The 26,992-nt window shown below is 39.1% G+C and overlaps 2 protein-coding genes across 2 annotated transcripts in view; one reads left to right on the plus strand and one right to left on the minus strand.

Moving 5' to 3' along the window:
- The window catches only part of LOC135221806 (uncharacterized), a 938,326-nt gene that overhangs the window by 722,056 nt on the left and 189,278 nt on the right, over window positions 1-26,992 (minus strand). The window lies entirely within an intron of this gene.
- The window catches only part of LOC135221805 (C-type lectin domain family 4 member E-like), a 48,790-nt gene that overhangs the window by 7,910 nt on the left and 13,888 nt on the right, over window positions 1-26,992 (plus strand). Inside the window, exons 2-3 of the mRNA XM_064259678.1 lie at window positions 19,727-19,982; window positions 21,054-21,185. Of these exons, the coding sequence (XP_064115748.1) occupies window positions 19,727-19,982; window positions 21,054-21,185 (388 nt within the window). The remainder of the gene's footprint in view (window positions 1-19,726; window positions 19,983-21,053; window positions 21,186-26,992) is intronic.

Genomic DNA, 26,992 nt, shown 5'->3' on the forward strand with positions numbered 1-26,992 from the left:
CTCTAGTTCCCCAACCTCCTCTCCACTCTGCACAGTTTTGTGTTTATCCGATACATTTGCAACTCTCACATACATTTTCTTCTTGATTGAACCTTGGATGCAGCAATTAGGAGGGGCAACAGGAGAACCCTCAGGGCATCGGAGATACTACAGATACTGCTCATCTGGAACCATCCCATCAGCTGAGCAGCATATAAATAATTCTGTCCTAGGAGGTATCACAACTGCATTCTCAGCTCTAACAATGAGCTTCACCACTCCATCAGAGCATGATTTATGTGATTGTGTCCTTTCCCCAGTATTCAATGGCAATGATAAATTTATTGAATCCACTCGCAACCTCCCTTTTGTCAAATCTAGAGTGACTGTGCCAAGTTTATCCACAAAGTCCATCCCCCAAGTATCACTCTAGTAACAAGTTTAGATACCACAATGAACCTATGTTGTCTCACTATGGTTTTGCCTAGCTTTACATCCATCAGAATTTCTCCCTCAATTTGAAGTTCTTCACTGCTCGCTCTGCAAGCTGTAATATTACTCGAGCTGACAAGAGATTTCTGAGCATCATTCAAGATATCCTCAGAAACTAAAGAATAATCACTTCCGGTGTCCACCATAGCATTATACTTAGTTTTCATCATCTCCACAGTAACGTAATTTGTAATACTTTTCAATACCCGAGTTGCTGCTCGGCTGGAGAGCACATGCCGATATCTCATTTGACCCTACACCTTTGGCTGCACCAAAGCCACAGTGTGTTGGAAAGCGGAAGTAGAATTCATTTGTACAGACTGCTCCAAGCTCCCGTGTGGAGCAGTCCTCGCTGAAAATTTCTTCTTTGAACCTGGGGAGGGTGCCAAGCAGGATTTTCATCTCTCCTTCGTGCACATGCTTTCCATCCACCCACATGTGTCGTTTTACAATAGTAGCACTTAAATTTACGAGAAGAATAGGATTCCCTCTTCTTGCTGCCCCATGATCCAGCATTTCCTCGTACAGTTGCAACCTCCATAGTTTCCGGTGTGTCCTCCATCAAACAAACATTGGACGTACCCTCAATTTGATTCACATGGACACTGGGATTCTTAGGTCCTGTTGCTTTAGTTGCTCGTTTAGTAGACAACGCTGTCAATGCAATTTTCACCACCTCATCATACGACTTGGCAGTCTCCTCTGACTCCATCCACTTCTCTCTAATCAATTGGGATCGAACATCTGCATCGTGCAACCCCGAGAGAAATCGCCATACAACACGCTTCCGTACAATATCAGCTGGTTCTTTAGCAAATGCTTGACCTGCCAACAGTTGCAAACGAGTCATATAATCACTCAGACTCTCACCCTGCAACTGTATAGATTCCTCAAACCTCAGAATCCTTACTTCAATTGCATCTGCCATGAGAATACGCTGCGCAAGTCTGTCCATAATTGCAACATCGTCCTTACCCCACTCAGGGTCCTGTAACGCCTGTTGTTCCACATAGTTGGCTGTTGGTCCCCTAAATTGTAATCTCAGCATGAGGGTCCGATATCCTGCGTTGCGCCAAGACGGTACTCCTCGTAGTAAGTTTGCTTGCTTGACTAAAGAGAAATGCGATGAAAAGGACTGCCAAGATATTGAAGATGCATCATCCCCAAAAGACACACTCAGCATAATCTCCTTTGCAACAGCGTTATGTTCGGTAGGCATGGATTCTGACTTGCTGGCACCAGTCATGGTTTGACAAACAGCGGTTCCTCTTGGTATTTATTATCCAAACCTCACGGTACAAGATACAATTCAGTACTGAATACTGAGAAATGGTATATACAGAAAGCAAACAATAATTATGATAGTTAACAGCAAAAGCAGTTAAGAACTATTACAGCAATAATTAGCATAACAGTTATATGAATACTACTTCGGAAAATAACAATCTATCTCAGTCCTTGTCATTTAATACTTTCTGATTTGTGTCGAAGTGCCTATAACATACTGCCCTGCTACGGTTAGCTAGGAGCCAGGATCACTTGCTACTTCATGGGACCCATGCCGATTCGGAATGAATGTATGGACCTTCGACCTTATTCATGACAATGAAGATACAGTGAATTATTAAAAACTTACACATTAATTGAGCAATTTCATTCATGTTCATATATTTTCAAAACGATTTAAAATTAAATTATCTAAATAGTTAAAAACACTATACTCTGTTTTTTTCCATCTGTCCATCCGCCTGTGGTGTTTGCGCATGGTAACACTGCGTCCCGGGCTTTAAATAATATCCTACTTCGAATATTAACGGTGTAATTCGCATACAGTAAATTATTAAAACACTTTTCAGTTGGAAATGTACACCAAGATGTCCTTTTATTGACCTAAAACTTACTCATAGCATAACTATTTAAACCCCGGGATGCAGTGTTACCATGCGCGAGCACCACCGCCCTCCTTTGGATATACTTTGTCATACTTATTCCATCCTTTTTACTCCAGATATGACTAGACAACAATGTATCGCAAAAGTTCCAACCTTTTGGTTCTTTCACTGGCACTACACAATCCACATTTTCCTCACATGAGGCAGGATCGCTCCACGATCCAGCCATACTCTCCAACTTTCGCTTCCATAAACTCTTCTTCCACCTTCCTTACTATTCACTGTAATCCATCACTAGCATCCAGTTACCTTCATAATTTTCCTCTTGTTCACGTTCACTTTCAACTTTCTAATCCTGCAAACAAATCCGATCTCTCTCCCAGATCTCTGCGGAATAAATAATGCAAATGGAGGGATGATGACTAAAGATAATGCAGAATAAATGATGCAAATGGAGGGATGCTATCTAAAGATAATGCAGAATAAATTATGCAAATGGAGGGATGCTGTCTAAAAATAATGCAGAATAAATGATGCAAATGGAGGGATGCTATCTAAAGATAATGCAGAATAAATTATGCAAATGGAGGGATGCTGTCTAAAGATAATGCAGAATAAATGATGCAAATGGAGGGATGCTATCTAAAGATAATGCCGAATAAATTATGCAAATGGAGGGATGCTGTCTAAAGATAATGCAGAATAAATGATGCTAATGGAGGGATGCTGTCTAAAGATAATGCAGAATAACTAAAGATAATGCAGAATAAATTATGCTAATGGAGGGACGCTGTTCAAAGATAATGCAGAATAAATTATGCTAATGGAGGGATGCTGTCTAAAGATAATGCAGAATAAATTATGCAAAGGGAAGGATGTTGTTTCAAGATAATGCAGAATAAATGATGCAAATGGAGGGATGCTGTCTAAAGATAATGCCGAATAAATGATGCAAATGGAGGGATGATGACTAAAGATAATGCAGAATAAATGATGCAAATGGAGGGATGCTATCTAAAGATAATGCAGAATAAATTATGCAAATGGAGGGATGCTGTCTAAAGATAATGCAGAATAAATGATGCAAATGGAGGGATGCTATCTAAAGATAATGCCGAATAAATTATGCAAATGGAGGGATGCTGTCTAAAGATAATGCAGAATAAATGATGCTAATGGAGGGATGCTGTCTAAAGATAATGCAGAATAAATTATGCAAATGGAGGGATGCTGTCTAAAGATAATGCAGAATAAATTATGCAAATGGAGGGATGCTGTCTAAAGATAATGCAGAATAAATGATGCAAATGGAGGGATGCTGTCTAAAGATAATGCAGAATAAATTATGGTAATGGAGGGATGCTGTCTAAAGATAATGCAGAATAAATGATGGTAATGGAGGGATGCTATCTAAAGATAATGCCGAATAAATTTTCTAATTTGGCAAATGGGGGAAGCTTGTCAAAAAGATTTTAAATCGGCAGAATAAATGCAATTTTGCCAAATGGGAGGGATAACTGTCTAAAAAATTTTTTTATAATTGCAGAAACATTAAAGTTATCCAAACGGGGGGATGCTAGTCTTAAAAAGAAATAATGCAGGGAAAAAAAAATGGATGCAAAAATTCGGAGGGAATGCCCCCTGTTCTTAAATAAAAAGATAATGCAAGGGACATAAAATGATGCCAAATGGCATGGGGGAGGGGGGGCTTGCTTGTGTTAAAAGGATAATGCAGAATAAATTAAAATTTATGCCTAAATGGGATGGGGATGCCTTGGTCTTAAAATAAAATGCCACAATAAAACTTGATGCAAATGGAGGGGAGGGGGATGCTTGTTTCTAAAGGGATTTAAATGCAAAAAATTAAAATTCTTTGGGGCCATAATGGAGGATGCTGTCTAAAGATAATGCACAATAAATGATTGCAAATGGAGGGATGCTGTCTAAAGAAAATGAAAATTAAATGATGCAAAGGGAGGGAATGCTGTCTAAAGATAATGCAGAATAATGAGCAAATGGAGTGATGCTGTCTTAAAGATAATGCAAAAAAATTAAATTGCAAATGGAGGGAATGGCTGTCTAAAGATAATGAAGAATAAATGATCTAATGGAGGGATGCTGTCTAAAGATAATGCAGAATAAATGCATGCAAATGGAGATGCTGTCTAAAGATAAATGAGGATAAATAATGCAGAATAAAATTATGCTAATGGAGGGGATGCTGTCTAAAGATAATGCAGAATAAATTATGCAAATGGAGGGATGCTGTCTAAAGATAATGTAAGAATCACCTAAAGATAAATGCAAGAATAATTAATTTAATGGAGGGATCTGTGTCAGATAAATTGCAGACTAAATTATGCCTAATGGAGGGATGCTGTTCTAAAGATAATGCCAGAATAAATTATGCTAATGGAGGGATACTGTCTAAGATAATGCAGATAAATTATGCTATGAAGGGATGCTGTCTAAAGGAATAATGCAGAATTAACTAGATAATGCGGAATAAATTATGGCTAATGGGGATGCTGTTCAAAATAATGCAGAATAAATTATGCCACTAAGGGAGGGATGCGTCTAAAGAGATGCAGAATAAAGTAATGCAGAATAAATTATGCTAAATGGAGGGATTGCTGTCTAAAGATAATGCAGTAATAAAACTAAAAGATAATGCAAAGGGAATAAATTATGGCTATGGAGGGATGCTGTTTCAAAGATAAATGCATAATAAATTAGCTAATGGAAAAAGGGAATGCTGTCTAAAGATAATGCAAAGAATAAATTATGGCAAAAGGGAAGGATGCTGTTTCAAGATAAATGCAGAATTTAAATTAGTGCAAATGGAATGAAAAGACTACTGTCTAAAGATAATGCAGAATAAATGGGGGGATGCTAAATGGGGGGATGCTGTCTAAAGCATAATGCCAGAATAAAATGATGCAAATGGAGGGATGCTGTTCTAAAAGATAATAACCGAATAAATGATGCCAAATGGAATGGGATGGCTGTTTCTAAAGCTAATGCAGAATAAATGATGGTAATGGAGGGCTGCTGTGTTAAAAGATAATGCAGAATAAATTATGCAAACGGAAAGGATGCTGTCTCAAGATAACTGCAGAATAAAATTATGCAAATGGCGGGAATGCGGCTAAAGATAATGCCAGAATAAATGAATGCTAATGGGGGGATGCTGTACTAAAGATAATGCAAAGAAAAGAATAAATTGATTGCAAAATGGAAGGATGCAGTCTAAAGATAATACTGAATAAATGATGCAAAAAATGGAAGGGAAAAGGTGGTCTAGATAAATGCAAAAAAGGAACAAAGAAGTGATGGTAATGGAGGGAAAAAATGCTGATCTTAGATAATGCAGAATAAATGATGGTAAAATGGAGGGATGCGTCTAAAGATAAATGCAAGAAATAAATATGTAATGGGGGGGATGCTATCTAAAGATAATGCCGAATAAATATTGCAAATGGAGGGAAGCTGTTAAAAGATAATGCAGAATAAATGATGCAAATGGAGGGATGCTGTCTAAAGATAATGCAGAATAAATTATCCAGACGGGGGGATGCTGTCTAAAAATAATGCAGAATAAATGATGCAAATGGAGGGATGCTGTCTAAAGATAATGCAGAATAAATGATGCAAATGGAGGGATGCTGTCTAAAGATAATGCAGAATAATTTATGCAAACGGTGGGTAGTTTGTCCAAAGGATAATGCAGAATAAATGATACAAATGGAGGGGATGCTGTCTAAAGATAATGCAGCAATAAATAATTATGCAAATGGAGGACGCTGTAAATAAAGGATAATGGGCAGAATTAATGATGCAAACGGAGGGATGCTTTCTAAAGATAATGCAGAATAAATTATGCAAATGGAGGGATGCCTGTCTAAAGATAATGCACAATAAAATTATGAAATGGAGGGATGCTGTCTAAAGTCATGCAGAATAAATGATCGCAAGGGAGGGATGCTGTCTAAAGAAATGAAAGAATAAACTGATGCAAAATGGAGGGATGCTGTCTAAAGATAATAGCAGAATCAAATGTGATCGCAAAATAAGGAGGTTATGCTGTCTAAAGATAATGCAGAACTAAATGATGCAAATGGAGGGATGCCTTGTCTAAAAGAATAATGCACAAATAAATTATGCGATGGAAGGGATGGCTGTCTAAGGGAAAGGCGAACAAATGATGCAATGGAATGAGGCTGTCTAAAGATTAATTGCAGAAGAATAAATGAAATGCAAAGGAGGGATGCTGCCTAAAGATAACGGCAGAATGCATATGATGATGGAGGATGCTGTCTAAAGATTAATGGCAGATTGCAGAATAAATGGGGCAAATGGAGGGATGCTGTTAAAAGGATAATGGCAGAAATAAACTAATGCAAATGGAGGGAGCGTTAAATAGAAATAATGCAAGAATAAATTATGCAAATGGAGGGAGTGGCCTGTCTAAAGGGATAAGCAGAACAAATGATGCAAATGGAAAGGGATGCTGTCGAAAAAGATTTAATGCAGCTAAATTAAAATGGTTTGCAAATGGAGGGATGCTGTCTAAAGATAATGCAAAATAAATTATGCTAACGGAGAGATGCTGTCTAAAGAAAATGCAGAATAAATTATGCAAATGGAGGGATGCTGTCTAAAGATAATGCAGAATAAATGATGCAAATGGAAGGATGCTGTCTAAAGATAATGCAGAATATATTATGCTAATGAAGGGATGCTGTCTAAAGATAAGGTCGAATAAATGATGCAATTGGAGGGATGCTCTCTAACGATAAAACAGTTCCATATCGACTGAGCGAGTTGTTTGAAGATTGTTGAAAGTTGCTGATAGAAGGAAGGTAAAGCGAATAATGAAAGAAAAGTGTACATTTGAAAATGTTTATAGAAGTGACTTAAGGATGTAAGGCGGTTTACTGAAGACTGGGAGTTGATGGAATGACGTGTGGTATGCTGCATCATGGCGAAACTACAATTGAGTTGATTACCATAGCGAACAAGTAATTTATGATAGGGAAAACAGGAATAATGTTCCATTTTGACATGGGTAAAGATTATACAGGGGACTGTAAGAACAATGGGAGCATAACATATAGCATACACTAAAAATGTCAAGAGTAAATGATGGAAGTACAGTAAATTATTGGTTGGGAAAGTCAAACATACGACGAAAGTATTGATCGATGAAGAACAGCGTGGGTTTACAAGGGATAGAGTCGTGTGTGTAAGGAAGGAAACAACTTGACAGAACTAGTAAACGATACAGTGTGAAGGTACCGAGACTGTAACTTGTTGAAAGAGTAATTGACAGTTTTCATGATAACGCCAAGGGTGCTCGAAGAAGTTGACAGGAGGGGAACTGGCGTTGTGTCAAAGTGGTATGTTGGATGTATCAAGTCTCCACGTACTTCTTTGATATCTTTATGGATGGAGTGATTCAAGCGTGCAGAAATGGACGTTAAATGGGCAATGTATGTAGATGCAAAGTTTTTAGATAAGGAAATGGATTATTAGAGTGTGGAATGCTTAATGTTAATAGTCGATGCAGTTTTGATTTCGGTTAGCGATGAGAAATTGCAGAGACCAGGGAAAGAGATAAAATTTGTTTGTAAGATTAGAAAGTTTGTGAGCGTGAACAAGAGGAAAATTATGAAGGTGACTGGACCACTTTTAAGATACTTTTGCTCACTGAGTTATCTGTCTAAATTTATCTCCAAACAAAACTGTTTACTTGGCTTAATAGATTGGAAATAGCCCCCAAATATTTAACATCTCTATGCCTTTCACTGCGTCTGTACCTATCTTAATCAAATTCTGGAAACCGTTACATGATTAGTTTATTTCTGCAACTGCATTGCAAACTACATAGTTTTTTTTTCTTAGACAACACTGAAAATTCAACATTTCTCCATTTAATGTTTTTGTTCGTTCGTCCTATCCACCAAATCCCTCAAATACTCCCTACCGATTTTAATTCACCACTTCATTTTGTTATATATATATATATATATATATATATATATATATATATATATATATATATATATATATATATATATATATATCTCCTGTGTGTCAGGGATAAATAGCATTTGTAAGATGGATTAAACAAAGTACATCAAACAGAACTGGACGTTGGCACGTTTAAAATGTGTTTTGGCTTGGGATCCTTACCCATATATGTAATAAAACATAATTCTTTCCAAACTATACGAGTTGCTTTGCCCTTAACGTGTTTTATGAACTGTTCCTGGTTTAACCTCGTTTTCAAACTCTTGGATGTCAAATACCTACATTTTAATTCAAACAATTTCTTTGATCAAAACTACTTCGTGTGTAGCGGCCAAACAACAAGCGAACGCCGAAAACGAAATGCCAATAACTCTTGTGGCACCAGCGAGCGTCTTAATGAAAGGAGCCTTGTGTCTGGCCCAAGATTGGGGTGAGGGGGGCCGCATTGGTTGGAATAATTCCCAATGCTTCACGCACACACACACACACACATGGCGTCAGACCTAGTGAAAGAGCCTTACTGTTTTCTGAACAGTTGACGATAAGCATATGGAAAGGGTCCCCTCTATACGCGGCGCTTGTACAGATACTTGCCTGTTGTAGAGGGCATTTGTTACACACTAGTGGATCAAAACTTTTTCCTCATCACGCAGATGCATTTTGTTTCTTCGCTTATAGACTTTCCCGATGAAAATAACGCAGCTCATTTAATTACACCACATACAAAATGGCACTTACTTCTCAAACTTGCTTCAGTTTTACGTCGGTATTCATTTCAATTTTGTATCAGCAATAATGTCGTTATTTTAATGAAGGCTACGCCTAATATACACTATTTGATATCACAAAATATTCTCCCGGCTCTTTTTCAGAAGATTCTATAAAAAATAAAAAATAAATAAAAGACGACAACGTTCATGATTCTAAATCTTTGAGGCCATGTACAATTTATCAACAAGAAATATTTTAACGAGATTCCAAATACAAAAATAAGAACATTCTTGCCAAATACGAGCCTTACATAGATGAAGTTTGCATATTCTCTCTCTCTCTCTCTCTCTCGGTGAGCACCCCTCTCGGAGATACGGCAAACATGAGGTGATCATTAATGATATACAACAAATTGTTCATAGGTCACCCCCAGTCTTCTGAGAGTTCTTCTTCTTCTTCGGAGCTGTTCAACTGAAAAGTTGAGCGATAATCCTTCTCTCTTAATCTTGTCTAGAGAAAATTCTTTGAACTCGACGTAACCCTGCTCGAGTTTCTTGAAATAAAGTTATTTTCTCGTTTCCGTGCCCCGGTAAAATACAGTTTTACATGCATTTTCAAATCTCGGACTAAAAGAATTTTCCTGTCCGGATTCACGCACAGCATACATGGTATACGCAAAAAAGTTGTTTTTATCACGGTAAGAAAATAGTGTCTCTAAATGTGTTTTACATGATGTTATTATTATGTACGGAAATTTTTTTTATTTATTTTATAATCCTTATTCTATATTATACTTTCTTTGTGGAGCTCTTTGTGGAGCCTTCAGCTGCCATGGCATGAAACAAAATCATAACATAATTAGCCAGTGACTTGTAATTCTCTTTGGCATCCAACGAGTCATGTTGATTCCAATATTTTTTTCCGTAGAATCGTTCTTCGAATAATCATATCATTACGATTGCAAATTACTGTCTAAGTCACCCAAAGACCTTCGACATCAACATAGGTCTTCTTTTCCCTAATACACTATGAATAACTTGGGTATGTCTGCCTAGGTAAGGACACGTTAACGCAACTTTAAGGTTACATTCCAGTGATATTAAATTCAAAATTATTAGTGGAAAAAGTTGGGTATCTAATTAGTGAGAAAAAGTTGAGTGGTATCTACAACTCCAAAGCAACAAAAGCCATATGACTACCACTGAACCGAATAGTACATCGACCAGTTTCACGGTTATTTAGAGCCTTGAGCAAGTTGAATCTTGGAAGAAAGGGGACTTTCTTTAAATACCTTACTTCTCACTATGGGTCCTCACTGTCTTCTTAATAGAAACAAACGTAAAAAAAACCTCTCTCACCAGACATCAGAAAAAAGCTCTGGATCTGTTAAATGACACAACTACCTATGGGAAATCACGCACATAGGAATGGGTCAACAGTCACAAACCTCTACTGAAAGGGTAGGAAAACTGGCCGATAAAAAAATTTAAATGAAACCCTTCACGCACATAGGGCTTGCTATAACCAAAGGTATCCCACATGTAAGAGCTGCAATAACCATTCGTCTTTCACAAGTTAGAGTTGCGATATCAATATATCTTACACGTAAGGGTTGCGATAACAATGTACCTCACACATGTAAGAGGTTCGATAACAATATACCTAACACATGTAAAAGTTGCGATAAAAATTTATATCACACATGTAAGAGTTGCGATAACAGTATTTCTCACACGTAAGAATTGCGATAACAATAATTCTCACATGTAAGAGTGGCAATAACAATACACCTAACAATGTAAGAGTTGCGATAACAGTATTTTTCCCACATGTAAGAAGTGCAATAACCAAATTTCTCACACATGTAAGAATTCCAATAACAATTTATATCACACATGTAAGAGTTGCGATAACAAAACTTCTCACACATGCAAGAGTTCCGATGATAACAATATATCTCACACATGTAAGAGCAGCGATAACAATCTATATCACACATGTAAGGGCTGCAATAACAACATATCTCACATAAGGAAGAGTTGCGATAACAATTTATATCACACACGTAAGGGTTGCGATAACAATATTTCTCACACATGTAATAGTTGCAATAACAAACACTCACACATGTAACGTTCAATAGCAAATTTGATATCACGCATGTAAGAGGCTGCGATAACAATTTATATCAAACATTTAAGGGTGCAATAACAATATCTCACATAAGGAGGAGTTGCGATAACAATTTATATCACACACGTAAGGGTTGCGATAACAATATTTCTCACACATGTAATAGTTGCAATAACAAAACATCTCACACATGTAAAGTTGCAATAGCAATTTATATCACGCATGTAAGAGCTGCGATAACAATTTATATCACACATGTAAGGGTTGCGATAACAATATATCCCACACATGCACGAGTTCCGATGATAACAATATATCTCACACATGTAAGAGCTGCGATAACAATTTATATCACAAATGTAAGGGTTGCGATAACAATATATCTCACACAAGGAAGAGTTGTGATAACAATTTATATCACACATATACACATAAGAGTTGCGATAACAATATTTCTCACACATGTAAGAGTTGCAATAACAAAGCATCTCACACATGTAGAGTAACAAATCATCTCACACATGTAAAGTTGCAATAACAATTTACATCACGCATGTAAGGGTTGCGATCTCACACAAATAGGAGCTGTGATCAAAAGATGCGCGTGACAGTTGCACCAACAGACACATGGTCTCTGTCAAATATTTTGACTGAAATCACTTCGACTTCGCAGGAGTTGCCATGACATGGGTAACTGTAGCAGTAACACTTGACAGACAGATGGATGATCACACTACATGAATATCTATGTCAAGCAGGAGACACACATTTCTCGATCGACAATCAGGCAGACTGATGGTCTCCATTCTTGTCCACCTCTGTTCTGAATTCGACTGAAAAACCTTTGAACAGTGTGGGAGGAGAAGTTGCGATGGAAAGGGAAGTGTGAAGACTTCGTTTGGAAGACAAGACGAAGAGAGACGCTCTCCCTTCAAGCACATCTGTTGTAAGCATCACGGTCTGCTTCACTTAAATCCCTTCAAACATGCAAGAGCAGTTGCATTGGCAAGGTCAAGCATCACAGACATACTGCCGGACAGAAAAAACATCCTCCATTTTTGCACATCCATGCCGTTTTTTATATTCTGCTATAGAGCAAACACTAACCAAACGCGCCCGTTTACTAATGTCAATAAAAGACTTGGAAAGAAAATTGGACTTAATGTTGCAATAAAATAAAGTATAGGTATAATTTTGTGTACATGACTTGATACGAAAGTAGTTTTTACAATGCACCCATCAGAAATAAAACTGACCTTTCGGAGTTGTAGTTTATTGTCATGAACGACAGCAACTATATTTAGACTTCCTTTCCGTACAAAAATATTCGCAAATACAATAAAACTTGCTTTTTTATGACTGTTACCACTCTATGTGATATAGCAACAGGGAGACTGAGAAAAAATGATGTTGGTTTGTAAGAAACGTTAGGACCTTGAAGTTTCAATCATGTTTCGTTCTTGTCAAGTCTCAGATCTTTACAATTTTGCCAACTGAGAGCTTTCTTTGCATGCTGTAGGCCTGCATATTTTACAGTCATGGGTGAAATTGTTGGTGTTAGAGTGGGTGGACAGCAAAATGAATAGATTCAGAAAATGAAGGATATAAAGTACAAGGATCTCGAGGTGAAACTGGAAGAAAACGGAGGCCAAAGTTTCCAAGGGTAACTTTATTGTAAAGAAAACAGGTCCTCTTCCACAAGCCTACTGTATCACGTATATTTTTTTTTTATTTAAGCTTATCAAAGACCAGAATTATCTAAACTTTCATGTCCAGTAAAATATCCGTACGGTGTTTCATTCACTATAAAATTATGTGTTTTAACGCTAAGTCGTAAATTTTAAAGACCGAATTGGAAGGAGGCAGATAAAACAAATTTTAATCAACTGGGATACTGCATATCAAAATCTTGATGCTTGGAATCAACCTCTCCAAGTTGCATTTTTCTTTTTCAAGTAACATTTCACCCTTCATCAATACGAAGAACTAAGAATTTCATAGTCAGAATGTATGACATAACGCTTATGCTAATATCTTCCGATTCTATAAAAACCCTCCTTGGAAATTACATTAATAGAACTTTTCTTACTTCAACCCCTGATCTCTTCAGAATAAACTGTATCAGTCCCTTCAAATTTCATAAGAACGAATGGTATTTTGACGGCCAGGATGAAAATACTCTGGTTAATCAGGATATTATTTCAGCATTTCAGCTAGAATGCAGACTTCAGAGGTGGATATATAAATCTAAATACTGAACCATCTAGTCAGATTTGCAAATATTTCATATTTTCGGATGTTTGCGATACAGCTGCAGTGAGAGAATATTCCGTCAAGCGTTTAATTAATTTATTTTCCAAGTACGTTTAACTCACGCGTGAAGCTTATTTTGACCATTCTAATGTTGAGTGAATAGATTTCCTATTTCATGTGACAATGTCAAAAATACGAAAACCCTCTTGAATTTTGGCTTTCGGTAAGTAAAGAAAGCGTTGCATGGGAACAGGTATTTTACAAATGATCTCACTTCGCGCTACATTTATTGGCTTTGCCCCATTCATCAGGAGCAGTTGAGAGGAATGCTTACAAGCTAAAAACTTACAAAAAAACGACACCAAAACTTATTTATCACCGATTAGTTTGATTTTAACCGAAGAAAAGATGAGCAACATAACTTGTTTTGGTTGTCAACGAAGACCTACTAGGACCTGCTACGACAAAATAATCCCAAGAAGCTTTGCACAACATTACATTGAGCTCTTTCCATTGAAACCCTTTCAACTTATTACAAAAATATCAGCATCACGTCAGAGCAGCCTTTCCCAGATTTCTATGTATTTTTTATATATTTGTTGATTAAATCAATTCTTGCTGTGTTTATCCCTTTATAATAGATAAAACATTTACTAAGATATTAATAAAGTATTCTTACAAGAATTTGGCAGACATTATCGCTTCATTTATGGGTGTACAGCTTACTACTGAATACCGAAAAGGGACATAACTTTTCTTTTATATTTAGGTACCTAAATAAACAATACGTAATAACCTTAAATACACAAACTCTATGTTTTTTAGGTTTGTTTGTCTGTATGGTGTTTTTACGTTGCATGGAAACAGTGGTTATTCAGCAACGGGTATGCCCCTTCACACAGTATGGCATCATCTGGCTGACTGAATATAGAATTTAGGCCAAAGGCCAAGCACTGGGAACCTAAGAGGTCATTCAGCGCTGAAAGGGAAACTGACCGTAAAAGGTTTGAAAGGTGTAACAGGAGTTGCACTATGAATCAACACTTAGTAGGAGAGGGTGGAAAGATGGAAGAAAGAGATTATGAATAAAGGTACAGTCAAAGGAACGCCATGGGTTGCAGCTAGGGGCCGAAGGCAAGCTGCAAAGAACCTAAAATAACGCCTACAGTGCACCACATGAGGTGCACTGACGGCACTAACCCCCTACGGAATGGTAACATTTGGAATACATTCTAAAATTTTCCAATGGAATGGGAACGCCGTGAATGAGCTCACTTCCATGTGTGTGTGTGTGTGTGTGTGTGTGTGTGTGTGTGTGTGTGGGGGGGGGGGGGGGGGGGGGGGGGGGGGGGGGGGGGGGGGGGGGGGGGGGGGGGGGGGGGGGGGGGGGGGGGGGGCCCTCTCTCATGAAAAACCTGATTAACGCCCAACCATTTTTCTCCTGGAATATGATCACACCTCATTCTTTTGCTGGGGGCGAATATTGGAGAGGATCACTTCAGCCGGATATACTACGTGTTTCTAAAAGTGGTCCCATTTATTTTACCTATTAACTATCACATCGTCGAATGGGAAAAAAATTTGTGCGAATAGCCACAGGAAGTTCATTTTCACTCTTCAATACTATGCAATTCATATCAGCAATTAGGCAACTGTGATATGAAGAAACCCAATATACTATAAAGTTCGTTTGCCAACCTAACCAAAGCCGTCCTCTTTGCCCGTACTTTGGGAAGCACAAGATCAAAAATTTACCTGATAAAAAATAAATGCCATACATCCGGTTAATTGCCAACAGGCCCTCACGGAAATGTACTTCAACCTGTGGTTCCCTTTTCCTAACAAAATACCTTCATTCATTCTGCCTAAGTACCAGAGAATGTAATTCTCATCAGTGTACGAACGCATGTACGAATATGGCTGAGGCTATATACATAAATACATACTTAAAAAATTATATATATATATATAGGGAAAATATATCTATATATATATATCTATATATATATATATATATATATATATATATATATATATATGATATATTATATATCCTATATTATATTGATAGGGGATATAGAATATCTATAATCTATTATATATCTATATTATATATATATTATATATATATATATCCTATATATCAATTCCTTGTTCCTGTTTTACATTGTTCTCTATTTCTTTTCTGAATTAGTTAGCGTCAACATAAAATCTTCGAACTCCAGAAACGGAGAATTCTTTTATCTTCAAACTTAGCCACTTTATCTATACGGCTCAATTTTTAACTATGCTTCTCTTTGATAAGAATTTGCTTTCATGGCTATTAACAAAGGGGGAAGAAATTCTATTCTAAAATACGGGCTCACACTCGCAGTCTCAAGGCGGAGGGTTTTCGCCTCTTCCACTAGAAGGCATAAGAAGGCCAGTGAACCTGTCTCAAGGTGCCTGTGCCTACTTGCCTTTCCCTCTCCTTCCCTCTTTTTGATTGGGTGGCACAGAAAGAAGCACTGAACTGCCTCAGAAGGAACATGCTTCTCTTCCTCTTTTTACATTTTATATTCTAATGCAAAGTATATTGGTCTCAGATATTACTTATTTTGTCTTCAGCGTATTGTTCCATTATTTTTTTCTACTGGATTTTAATCTGAAGCCAAGAATAAACCTTTTGCGTAATACTCACATATAAAATTCTGAACTTCTCTGGACTGTCTTCCACCACGTGTGAAGTGTAGAAGATTCTGCAGCCAGTGTACCCTACTTGCTGGGGATAGATTGATTTCCAGGGGAGCGGCTGAGGTGGGTAAAATCTACCCTTATAAAAGTATAGGTTTGTATCCTGTGGGAGATACAAATTACCTTTAAAAATGTTCATATGATCCCACAGGAATACAAACAAACGCATTCATGAATGGAGACACTAGCTATGGCATTCAGGTCACAGGGCGAGGCACTAGCCAACTAATGACATATAGTCCTGTATTCACCAGTCCTTCTCAACGTCTTGGCTAGTACCCTGGAGTCCCTGTGGCGGAGCTCGTCCACCCCCATTAGGCTAAGGCTAAGGCCCCACCGAATCCGTCGCGGCGCGTCGCGTGCGTCCAACACGACTATCCGTCTACGAGCGTCTCCGTCTTCTGCGCGTGTGGCCCAACCAGACACACGAGTGACGGTTATAAGACGGACAATTCAAACTTCAGCAGTACTTGCCGTTATGAAGGGAGAGCGCGAGGTTTTCCTCTGACTCGGTGCTGTCAACCAAATTAGAGGCGTTGAACAGTAGGAAAATCTGGACTTATGGCATAACTTTAGATGAGGAAAGAGTGGAGAATATGCAAAACTCTTTCATTAGTTACGATAGCGTCCAGACAAGTTTTTTTTTAATATTGTCGGATGCCGCCGAAAACCTTTGACTTAATTCACGAGAACATTATATCTCGAATATCAAAATTTGATACCAATTACAGAAGATCCGTATCAACGTAAGAAACTTGTAGTAACTCTGAGGGAAGGATTACTGATTTCGAAATTAAAATTGCACTTTATTTTGTTTAATACAAAAATTAAGATACGTAGAATTGTGTGTGAACTGAACACTTTGATACAGGAACTTCTGAAACAAAGATATTTACATAAATGTATCCATTAGAATATAATAAAAAAAATACTTTATCATAACCACAAATCATCACATTTGATTATAACTCAAAATTGGGCAGGTGGTTCAAATGCAGGTGTTGTAGGTCTACCACAATTTCTTCCTTCATGCGGACCCCAGCTCGGAGACGCACGTCCACGCGCGGCTAAAAACAAAACGTTTTGTTCCTTGCGCGTCTAGTCCGGTAACGCACCTGACGCCACGCACGCTCATGCGCCGTGTGGGGCCACTCGTGTTTGAACTATGACAGTTGATCGAAACGCACAAAACGCGTACCCGTGTTGGACGCACGTGACGCGCCGCGACGGATTCGGTGGGGCCTTAGCCTAAGGCCCCACCGAATCCGGCGCGGCGCGTCGCGTGCGTCCAACACGGCTACGCGTTTTGTGCGTTTCGATCAACTGTCATAGTTCAAACACGAGTGGCCCCACACGGCGCATGAGCGTGCGTGGCGTCAGGTGCGTTACCGGACTAGACGCACAAGGAACAAAACATTTTGTTTTTAGCCGCACGTGGACGTGCGTCTCCGAGCTGGGGTCCGCATGAAGGAAGAAATTGTGTAGACCTACAACACCTGCATTTGAACCACCGGCCCAACTTTGACTTATAATCAAATGTGATGATTTGTGGTTATGATAAGGGATTAAAGTATTTTTTTTTATTATATTCTAATGGATACATTTATGTAAATATCTTTGTTTCAGAAGTTCCTGTATCAAAGTGTTCAGTTCACACACAATTCTACGTATCTTAATTTTTGTATTAAACAAAATAAAGTGCAATTTTAATTTCGAAATCAGTAATCCTTCCCTCAGAGTTACTACAAGTTTCTTACGTTGATACGGATCTTCTGTAATTGTTATCAAATTTTGATATTCGAGATATAATGCCCTCGTGAATTAAGTCAAAGGTTTTCCACGGCATCCGACAATATTTTAAAAAAACTTGTCTGGACGTTATCGTAACTTATGAAAGAGTTTGGCATATTCACTCTTTCCTCATCTAAAGTTATGTCATAAGTCCAGATTTTCCTACTGTTCAACGCCTCTAATTTGGTTGACAGCACCGAGTCGGAGGAAAACCTTGCGCTCTCCCTTCAAAACGGCAAGTACTGGTGAAGTTTGAATTGTCCGTCTTATAACCGTCACTCGTTTGTCTGGTTGGGCCACACGCGCAGAAGACGGAGACGCTCGTAGACGGATAGCCGTGTTGGACGCACGCGACGCGCCGCGACGGATCCGGTGGGGCCTTAGCCTTAGAAGCGGGTGGGACTCTCACCTTGGACGACCAGCTGGGCCATGACTATGGGGGCCAGGATGTACAGTCCTAGGGATTTGTGAACTACACTTTCAGAAGGGGCAATGGCCCAAATGTCATAAGCTTTTATCTTTTCTCAGAGTTGTGGGCCACTGTGATGAACCACCTCAGTCAGAAGATGGTGTTGTTAGATATCTACTTTGTTTTTCCCACGCTGATGAAGAGCCACTTACACCTGGAGCTCAGTGATGACGTCCTTCTCAGATACTGCTTTAGTCCTCTCACTGACGAAAACCTTCAGGGAGGGGATCGAGAAACCTTAAACCTTCAAATCTAAGGTTTGGGACTGAGTAGTCATGAGTGTTAGCCAGGAGACCAATTGGAAGGCTCTTGTGAAGACTTTTTGTGCTGTTGTATAAAGCTGAAGCAGACAGCCCTGGACTGGCGTGTCACCCCCATGGTGATGAAGCAGAGGTACTTCCTGGGGGAGGGGTGAATTGGGCCATGTGGAGGTGGGCATCCTGCAGGTTCACCGAGATCATGTAGTCCCACTCTCTTAAATGTGCCAGAACTGACTGGGGTAGTCTCCATGAAGAAGGGGGCTGTTCCAGGAACTCTTTCAGGGCCGATAGGTCTATCACTGATCGCCACTCCCCACATACTTCATCTACCAGGAAAAACTGACTTCTGGGTTTGCCATCTTCTACAAGCCACTGAATTTGGCTGGTGATCAGAACAAACGGGATCCGGGTAGAGGGCTACCAATATCTTGTTAATACCTTGACTACTCAAAGAAAGGGGATTGACATCTGGAATATAAGTGGCCTAATGGTGTTGACAAGTATATTACCCTTGACAGTCAAGTGTTTTTGAAAGTTAACCTCTCTCTCTCTCTCTCCTCTCTCTCTCTCTCTCTCTCTCTCTCTCTTTTTCAACATCAATTAGCATGGAATTCTTTTTTTATAATTATGTGGACCGAATCTTTCCTTTGTCCATAGATTAATATTTCCCTTGTGATATTTTACCTGATCATTATTGTGTGTGTCTGCTGTTCTGCAGAACAACAGCCAATGCAATAATCAGTGACATAATAGTACATGTGTCATCTAGGAATAAGAAGTTACCAAATTTACGAAACAATTCTATATGTAATTCCTGAGTTCTACGGAACATGCAAACAATAAAATATTAAGAAATGCTCAAATGTTTGCTGTGAACTTTTCTAAACATTACTTATATATCAGCTATTTATATTAATTTCCTTGTATATCAAGTACATTACTGTCAATTCCATCATTTAACATTTTTTTTAATAAAACAGATGACTGCACATCACGTAATCCGCCTATTCATGCTCTCCATGAGCATCTGCATGATATTCGGAGTCACCATGGGATCTGCTTTACCAGAGCCAGAAAGTCCTGAAGAAGAAACCAGTGTTTTCCTGGGTGGGACTGCAGATGAAGAACCCTCCACAAGACTACAACAGCAAGCTGAAGATAACGCAAGTGCCATACGAAGGCTAGCAGAAGTTATGAAAAACATGGTCACAGTCACAGCAAATCAACGCTGTTTAGGTAAACAAAATCTGCTCTGTTGATCACCGTCGTTCCCCAGTGAGAGAGCGATAATCTTAAATTAATATGGTCTCATTTCCAAACGATGTGGATTGCAGCACAAAATCCGTTCCTCTAATGAGCCAAAATGATCACAAAGTACTCAGCACAATTTCATAAAAGTCATTCTGCCAACAGGAGACATCATCATTAACTTACAGGCTAGAAAATCACCTTTCCAAACAATGATGGCCCTGGCCATATGCTTCACCAAACTAACGTCACATTTTCTGCAATGCAATGAGCGTTCACTACTTTCTGCTGGTCATTTTCGGACATTAACCAGCCTTTCATCAACCCAACCACTTTTATGAACAAAGCAAAGAATTGCATAATAAATATCATTATCAGTTAGGATGGAGGTACAATCGTATGAAAATAGATCTGCTGTGCTCTGTCTAATCTTTCTCTGTTGTTTCTTTTATCTTTCCATTAAAATTTCATAGAATATATAAGGTCTCAGATTCTAAATAATTCAAAATCAAATAAAAAAAAAAAAGACTTTTAATCAACAGCACTCTAAAAGGCAAATGAAATTAGTTTGCTAAAATCTAACTTTCTCTAAAGAGTATTAGAAGATCGGAAAATTCCATATCAGAAGGCAATGAGTTGCACTATTTTTTCTCACAAAAAAGATTACATTTCCCAATTTTAGGATGAAATTGTGCTTTCAACATTCATTTCAAATTTATGAATACTATGAATGCCTTTAGAATATAAGAGAAAAAATTTCTTGAAAAAAAATCACTTCCGACATTGTCGAGGGAAAAAAAAATTACAAAAATCTCGGAAAAATTTAAATAACCTACTGTTTCATCATACATAATTTCCCATCAAGCAACGAAAAGATAACCATCTAAAGTCTTTTAAGTTTTAAAACGAATTTCCCAGCAACCATGCTTTTGGTGATACTCAAGGCTCCTCTTCGACATAAAAGTAATTAAGTTGTGTGGACTATAATGCTTTACATTTTACCAGCAATGAAATTTCCCTGCATCACTCAACATCCTAACCTATTTCCAAACTGAACAGGCACAGGAACTTCTGCACAACAACTGACAGATTCAATAAAGGAAGGATTCTCCGTCCTAGTTGGAGCAGTCCAAGACCTAAACAACACCATGCGCCATTTCAAAGATGACTTCAGTAAAACGACGAAAGCACGTAAGACATAAAAAGCTTTTCTTTTTGGGAAAATCATTCACTGTCGTTCTGTTCCATTCACCTGTTAGTATATAATTAGCTCTCTCTCCTGCCTGAGAACCTGGTTATTTTCTACTCTGGTCCACTGGCTAAGATGGAAGAGCAATACCCTCCCTTGTATGGTCTACACTCTAGACCAGTGATCTTCAACCTTTTCGAAGTCATGGCCTACTTTAGATATCTCCAAATACCCTCTAGTTCAGATTTAGAATAGGAACTGATAAGTTCATAATAAAACGTATAGTTCCTGGAACTGGTATTTTACTACATGTTATTACCACAATTTCAAAATATAGGTTTTCATTAATTCAATAAATGCAAATATGATCTGAGTCTTTTCACGGCAATTTTTAAGATCTAAAAATTAACTAGTGTATTGAAATTGAATTTAATTTTTATACATTCAAAATATGAATATTTCCATATTTTTCCATATTCTGTTTATTCATAATTATAGGTCCGGATAAAAGAAAACAATTATTCTATTTTTATTTTTCATATATATTGTTCATTTAAGTATAAATTCTACATTACTTTTTTTCATAGCCCACCTGATAATCAGCCCATAGCCACTAGTGGGCCATGGCCCACAGATTGAAGACCACTGCTCTAGACCCACCAAAGAAACGGGCACACCATAACATCAAGCATTTCACCAGAGAAATTAGTATATATTAGTATGTTAGGACTGGGAATAGCGAATTAAGAAACAAACACTTGTGCATTATCTGTACTTGTTAACCATAGTCTGTTATGTACATACAAATGTGTACGCGAGGTTTATGAGAGAGAGAGAGAGAGAGAGAGAGAGAGAGAGAGAGAGAGAGAGAGAGAGAGAGAGAGAGAGAGAGAGAGCTGAAGTTATTAGGATGAAAAAAAAAAAAAACTTATTGCTAGTGCACTATATGTGGAGTACTGGGGATCAAAGAGGCAGGAAACGAAGAAATGAGAACAAATAGCGTAACGAGAAATCTTGAGAAAACTAGCGAATATCATCTGCTTAAGAAGGATACGTATTTCGGAATTGTTTGGAGTGAAGACATGAAGATGTAACAATTAGTAAGGTGGGATGATACGTGGAGTACTATAAAATTAAGGGAAAAGACGATACGTGCAGTACTAGAATTAAGAGGGAAGACGATACGTGGAGTACTAAAATTAAGGGAAAAGACGATACGTGCAGTACTAGAATTAAGAGGAAAGACGATACGTGGAGTACTAAAATTAAGGGAAAAGACGATACGTGGAGTACTAAAATTGAGGGGAAAGACGCTACGTGGAGTACTAAAATTAAGGGGAAAGACAAAACGTGGAGTACTAAAATTGAGGGGAAAGACGCTACGTGGAGTACTAAAATTAAGGGGAAAGACGATACGTGGAGTACTAGAATTAAGTGGAAAGACAATACGTGGAGTACTAAGGTCAAGGGAAAGACGATACTTGCTACTAAGGAAAAATCAAGCGGGGAAAAAACGGATATTGTTGGAGTAACTAGAATCAATGGGGAAAAACAGATATGTGGAAAGTACTTAGAATCAAGGGGAAAACATAGTGGAGTACTAGAAATCATGGGAAAAACGATATGTGGATACTAGAATCAATAGGGGGAAAAACGATATGTGGAGTACTAGAATCAAGGGGAAAAACGATATGTGGAGTACTAGAATCAAGGGGAAAAACGATATGTGGAGTACTAGAATCAAGGGGAAAAACGATATGTGGAGTACTAAGGGAAAAATTAACACGGGAAAACGATATGTTGGAGTTAACTAGGAATCAAGGGGAAAAAGCGATATTGGTGAGTAACTAGTAACTCAAGGGGAAAAACGATATGTGATACTTAAATCAAGTGTGAAAGAGACAACACATGGTAGTACTAAATTAATTGGACGGGAAAGACGATAAGTCGAATACTAGTAAAGTCAAGGGGAAAGACGATACGTGGAGTACTAGAGTCAAGGGGAAAGACAATACGTGGAGTACTAGAGTCAAGGGGAAAGAAGTTACGTGGAGTACTAGAGTCAAGGGAAAAGATGATACGTGGAGTACTAGAGTCAAGGGGAAAGACAATACGTGGAGTACTAGAGTCAAGGGGAAAGACAATACGTGGAGTACTAGAGTCAAGGGGAAAGACGTTCAGTGGAGTACTAGAGTTAAGGGGAAAGACGATACGTGGAGTACTAGAGTTAAGGGGAAAGACGATACGTGGAGTACTAGAGTTAAGGGGAAAGACGATACGTGGAGTGCTAGGATTAAGTGGAAAGACGGTACATGGAGTACTAGGAATAAGGGGAAACATGATACGTAGAGTACTAGGATTAAGGGGAAAGAAGATACGTGAATAGCTACGATTAAGGGGAAAGACAATACATGGAGTGCTAGGATTAAGGGGAATAACGGTACGTGAAGTGCTAGGATTAAGGGGAAAGCTTTTCGTGGAGTGCTAGGATTAAGGGGAAAGACCATACGTGGATTGGTAGCATTAAGAAGAAAGACGATACATGGAGTGCTAGAATTAAGGGGAAAGACGATACGTGAAGTGCTAGGATTAATGGGAAAGATGATACATGGAGTACAAGGATTAATTAAGGGGAAAGACAATACATGACGTGCTAGGATTAAGGGGAAAGACGACAGGTGGAGTGCTAGGATTAAAGGGAAAGTGGGTACGTGGAGCGCTGAGATTCAGGGGAAAGACGATACGTGGAGTACTAGAATTAAGGGAAATGACATAAAAGCAATCTTTCGCGTGCACGCTATATGCACGCGCCGCAATTCATGCATGGAGGTCTGAGTCCTACTGGAGTGCTAGGATGAAGGGTTAAGATGATACGTGGAGTGATTGGATTAAGGGTTAAGACGATACGTGGAAGTGCTAGGATTGAAGGGTTAAGACGGTACGTGGAGCTGGCAGTGCTAGGATGACAGGGTTAAGGACGATACATGTAGTGCTAGGAGGAAGGGTAAGATGCACTTGGTAGTGCTAGGATTAAGGGGAAAGATAATATGTGGAGTACTAGGATGAAGGGTTAAGATGATACATGGAGTGCTAGGATGAAGGGTTAAGACGATAAGTGGAGTGCTAGGATAAGGAGGAAAAAAGGAGAAAGAGGAAGAGAAAAGAGCAAGGAAGGAAGAAAAGGATAAGAAGAGACAGGAGAGGAGAGGGAAAAACAGGAAAGGGCCAGAAAGGGGAGGTAAGGAAAGGGGGAAAGAGAGAAGGGGAAAAGGAGAGAAGGAAGGGAAAGGAGAGGAAGAAGGGGAGGAATAGAAGAGAGAGGAAGAGAAGAGGAGGGGAGGGGAAGGGAGGGGAAGGGGAAGGAGGGGGAGAAGAAAGGGCAGAAAGGCAAGAAGAAGAAGAAGAAGGAAGAGAAGGAAGAAAGAGAGGAGGAGGAAAAGGGGAGAAGGAGAGAAAAAAGGAAAGGAAAGGGAAGAAAGGAAGAAGGGGAAGAGAGGAGGAAAGGAAGAGGGAGGGGGAAGAAGAAAACGGAGGGAGAAGGAAGGAAAAGGGAGGAAAGAGGAAAAGGGGAAAGAGAAAGGGAAAGATAATATGTGGAGTACTAGGATGAAAGGGGTAAGATGAACGTAGGAGTGCTAGCGAGAAGGGTTTAAGACAAATACGTGGAGTGCTGGGATTAAGGGGAAAGATAATATGGGCGTGCTAGGGATGAAGGGGTTTAAGATGATGCACGGGAGTGCTTAGGATGAAGGGTTAAGACGATAAGTGGGGCTCAGGATTAAGGGGAAAAGAGATAGCTGAGTTGCTAGGATGAAAGGTGTTAAGATGAACATGGAGTGCTAGGAGTGAAGGGTTAAGATGATAAGGGAGTGCTAGGGAATGAAGGGGAAAGATGATACATGGAGTGATAGGAAGAAGGTTAAGATGATACGTGGAGTGCTAGGATGAATGGTTAAGAGATACGTGGAGTGCTTAGGATTGAAGGGTTAAGACGACGTGGATGGGATTGGATTTAAGGGTTAAGAACGATACGTGGAGTGCTAGGATGAAGGGTTTAAGACGATACGTGGAGTGCTAGGATGAAGGGTAAGACATACGTGGAGTCTAGGATGAAGGGTTTAAGACGATACGTGGAGTGCTAGGATGAAGGGTTTAAGAATTATACTGGAGTGATTGGTTATAAGGGTTAAGACGATACGTGGAGTGCTAGGATGAAGGTTAAAGATGATACGTGGGAGTGATGGATTAATGGTTTAAGACGATACTGGAGTGCCCAGGATGAAGGGTAAGATGATACGGTGGGAGTGATTGGATTAAGGTTTAAGACTATACTTGGAGTAAGCTAGGATTGAAGGTAAGATGATAACATGAGTGGATGGACTATACGGTGAAGGTTTGTGCTAGGATGAAGGGTTAAGAATGATACATGGGCTGGTTGGGGAAATCGGCACTTAAGGGTTAAGACAATATGTGGAGTGCTAGGATGGAAGGGAGCTTAAGATAAACATGGAGTGCTAGGTGACCGGGTTAAGGACGATACGTGGAGTTGGCTAGGATTGAAGGGTTTAAGATGATATCGTGGAGTGCTAGATTGGAAGGGTAAGACGATACGGTGGAGTGCGAAGGGAATTGTAAGGGGAAAGATAATATGTGGAGTGCTAGGAGAGGGTGAAGATGATACGTGGAGTGAATTGGTTAAGGTTTAAGACGATATGTGGAGTGCTAGGATGAAGGGTTAAGATTGGTAGTGGAGTGATTAGTTAAGGGTTAAGACGATTACGGGAGTGCCTAGGATGAAGGGTAAGACGAATGCGTGGGAGCGCTAGGATGAAGGGTTACGCCTGATTAAGGGAGTTGCTAAGGATTGAAAGGGTAAGACAATACGTGGACGTGATGGATTAAGGTTAAGACGATACGTGGCGTGCTAGATGAAGGGTTAAGACGATACGTGGAGTGATTGGATTAAGGGTTAAGACGATACGTGGGGTGCTAGGATGAAGGGTTAAGACGATACGTGGAGTGCTAGGATGAAGGGTTAGGACGAAACGTGGAGTGCTAGGATGAAGGGTTAAGACGATACGTGGAGTTGCTACCTAGGATTGAAGGTTTACAGACGATACGTGGAGTGATAGGATGAAGGGTTTTAAGACGATACATGGAGTGCTAGGATGAAGGGTTTAAGCAAAAATACGAGGAGTGCTAGGATTAAGGGGAAAGATAATATGTTGGAGTGCTAGGATGAATGGTTAAGATGATACGTGGAGTGATTGGATTAAGGGTTAAGACGATACGTGGAGTGCTAGGATGAAGGGTTAAGATGATACGTGGAGTGATTGGATTAAGGGTCAAGACAAAACGTGGAGTGCTAGGATGAAGGGTTAAGATGATAGGTGGAGTGCTAGGATGAAGGGTTAAGACGATACGTGGAGTGCTAGGATGAAGGGTTAAGACGATACGCGGAGTGATTGGATTAAGGGTAAGACGATACATGGAGTGCTAGGATGAAGGGTTAAGATGATACGTGGAGTGCTAGGATGAAGGGTTAAGACGATACGTGGAGTGCTAGGATTAAGGGGAAAGATAATATGTGCAGTGCTAGGATGAAGGGTGAAGATGATACGTGGAGTGATTGGATTAAGGGTTAAGACGATATGTGGAGTGCTAGGATGAAGGGTTAAGATGATACGTGGAGTGATTGGATTAAGGGTTAAGACGATACGTGGAGTGCTAGGATGAAGGGTTAAGACGATGCGTGGAGCGCTAGGATGAAGGGTTAAGATGATACGTGGAGTGCTAGGATGAAGGGTAA

This window comes from Macrobrachium nipponense, chromosome 3, assembly GCF_015104395.2.
Source record: "Macrobrachium nipponense isolate FS-2020 chromosome 3, ASM1510439v2, whole genome shotgun sequence".
Classification (NCBI taxonomy): domain Eukaryota; kingdom Metazoa; phylum Arthropoda; class Malacostraca; order Decapoda; family Palaemonidae; genus Macrobrachium; species Macrobrachium nipponense.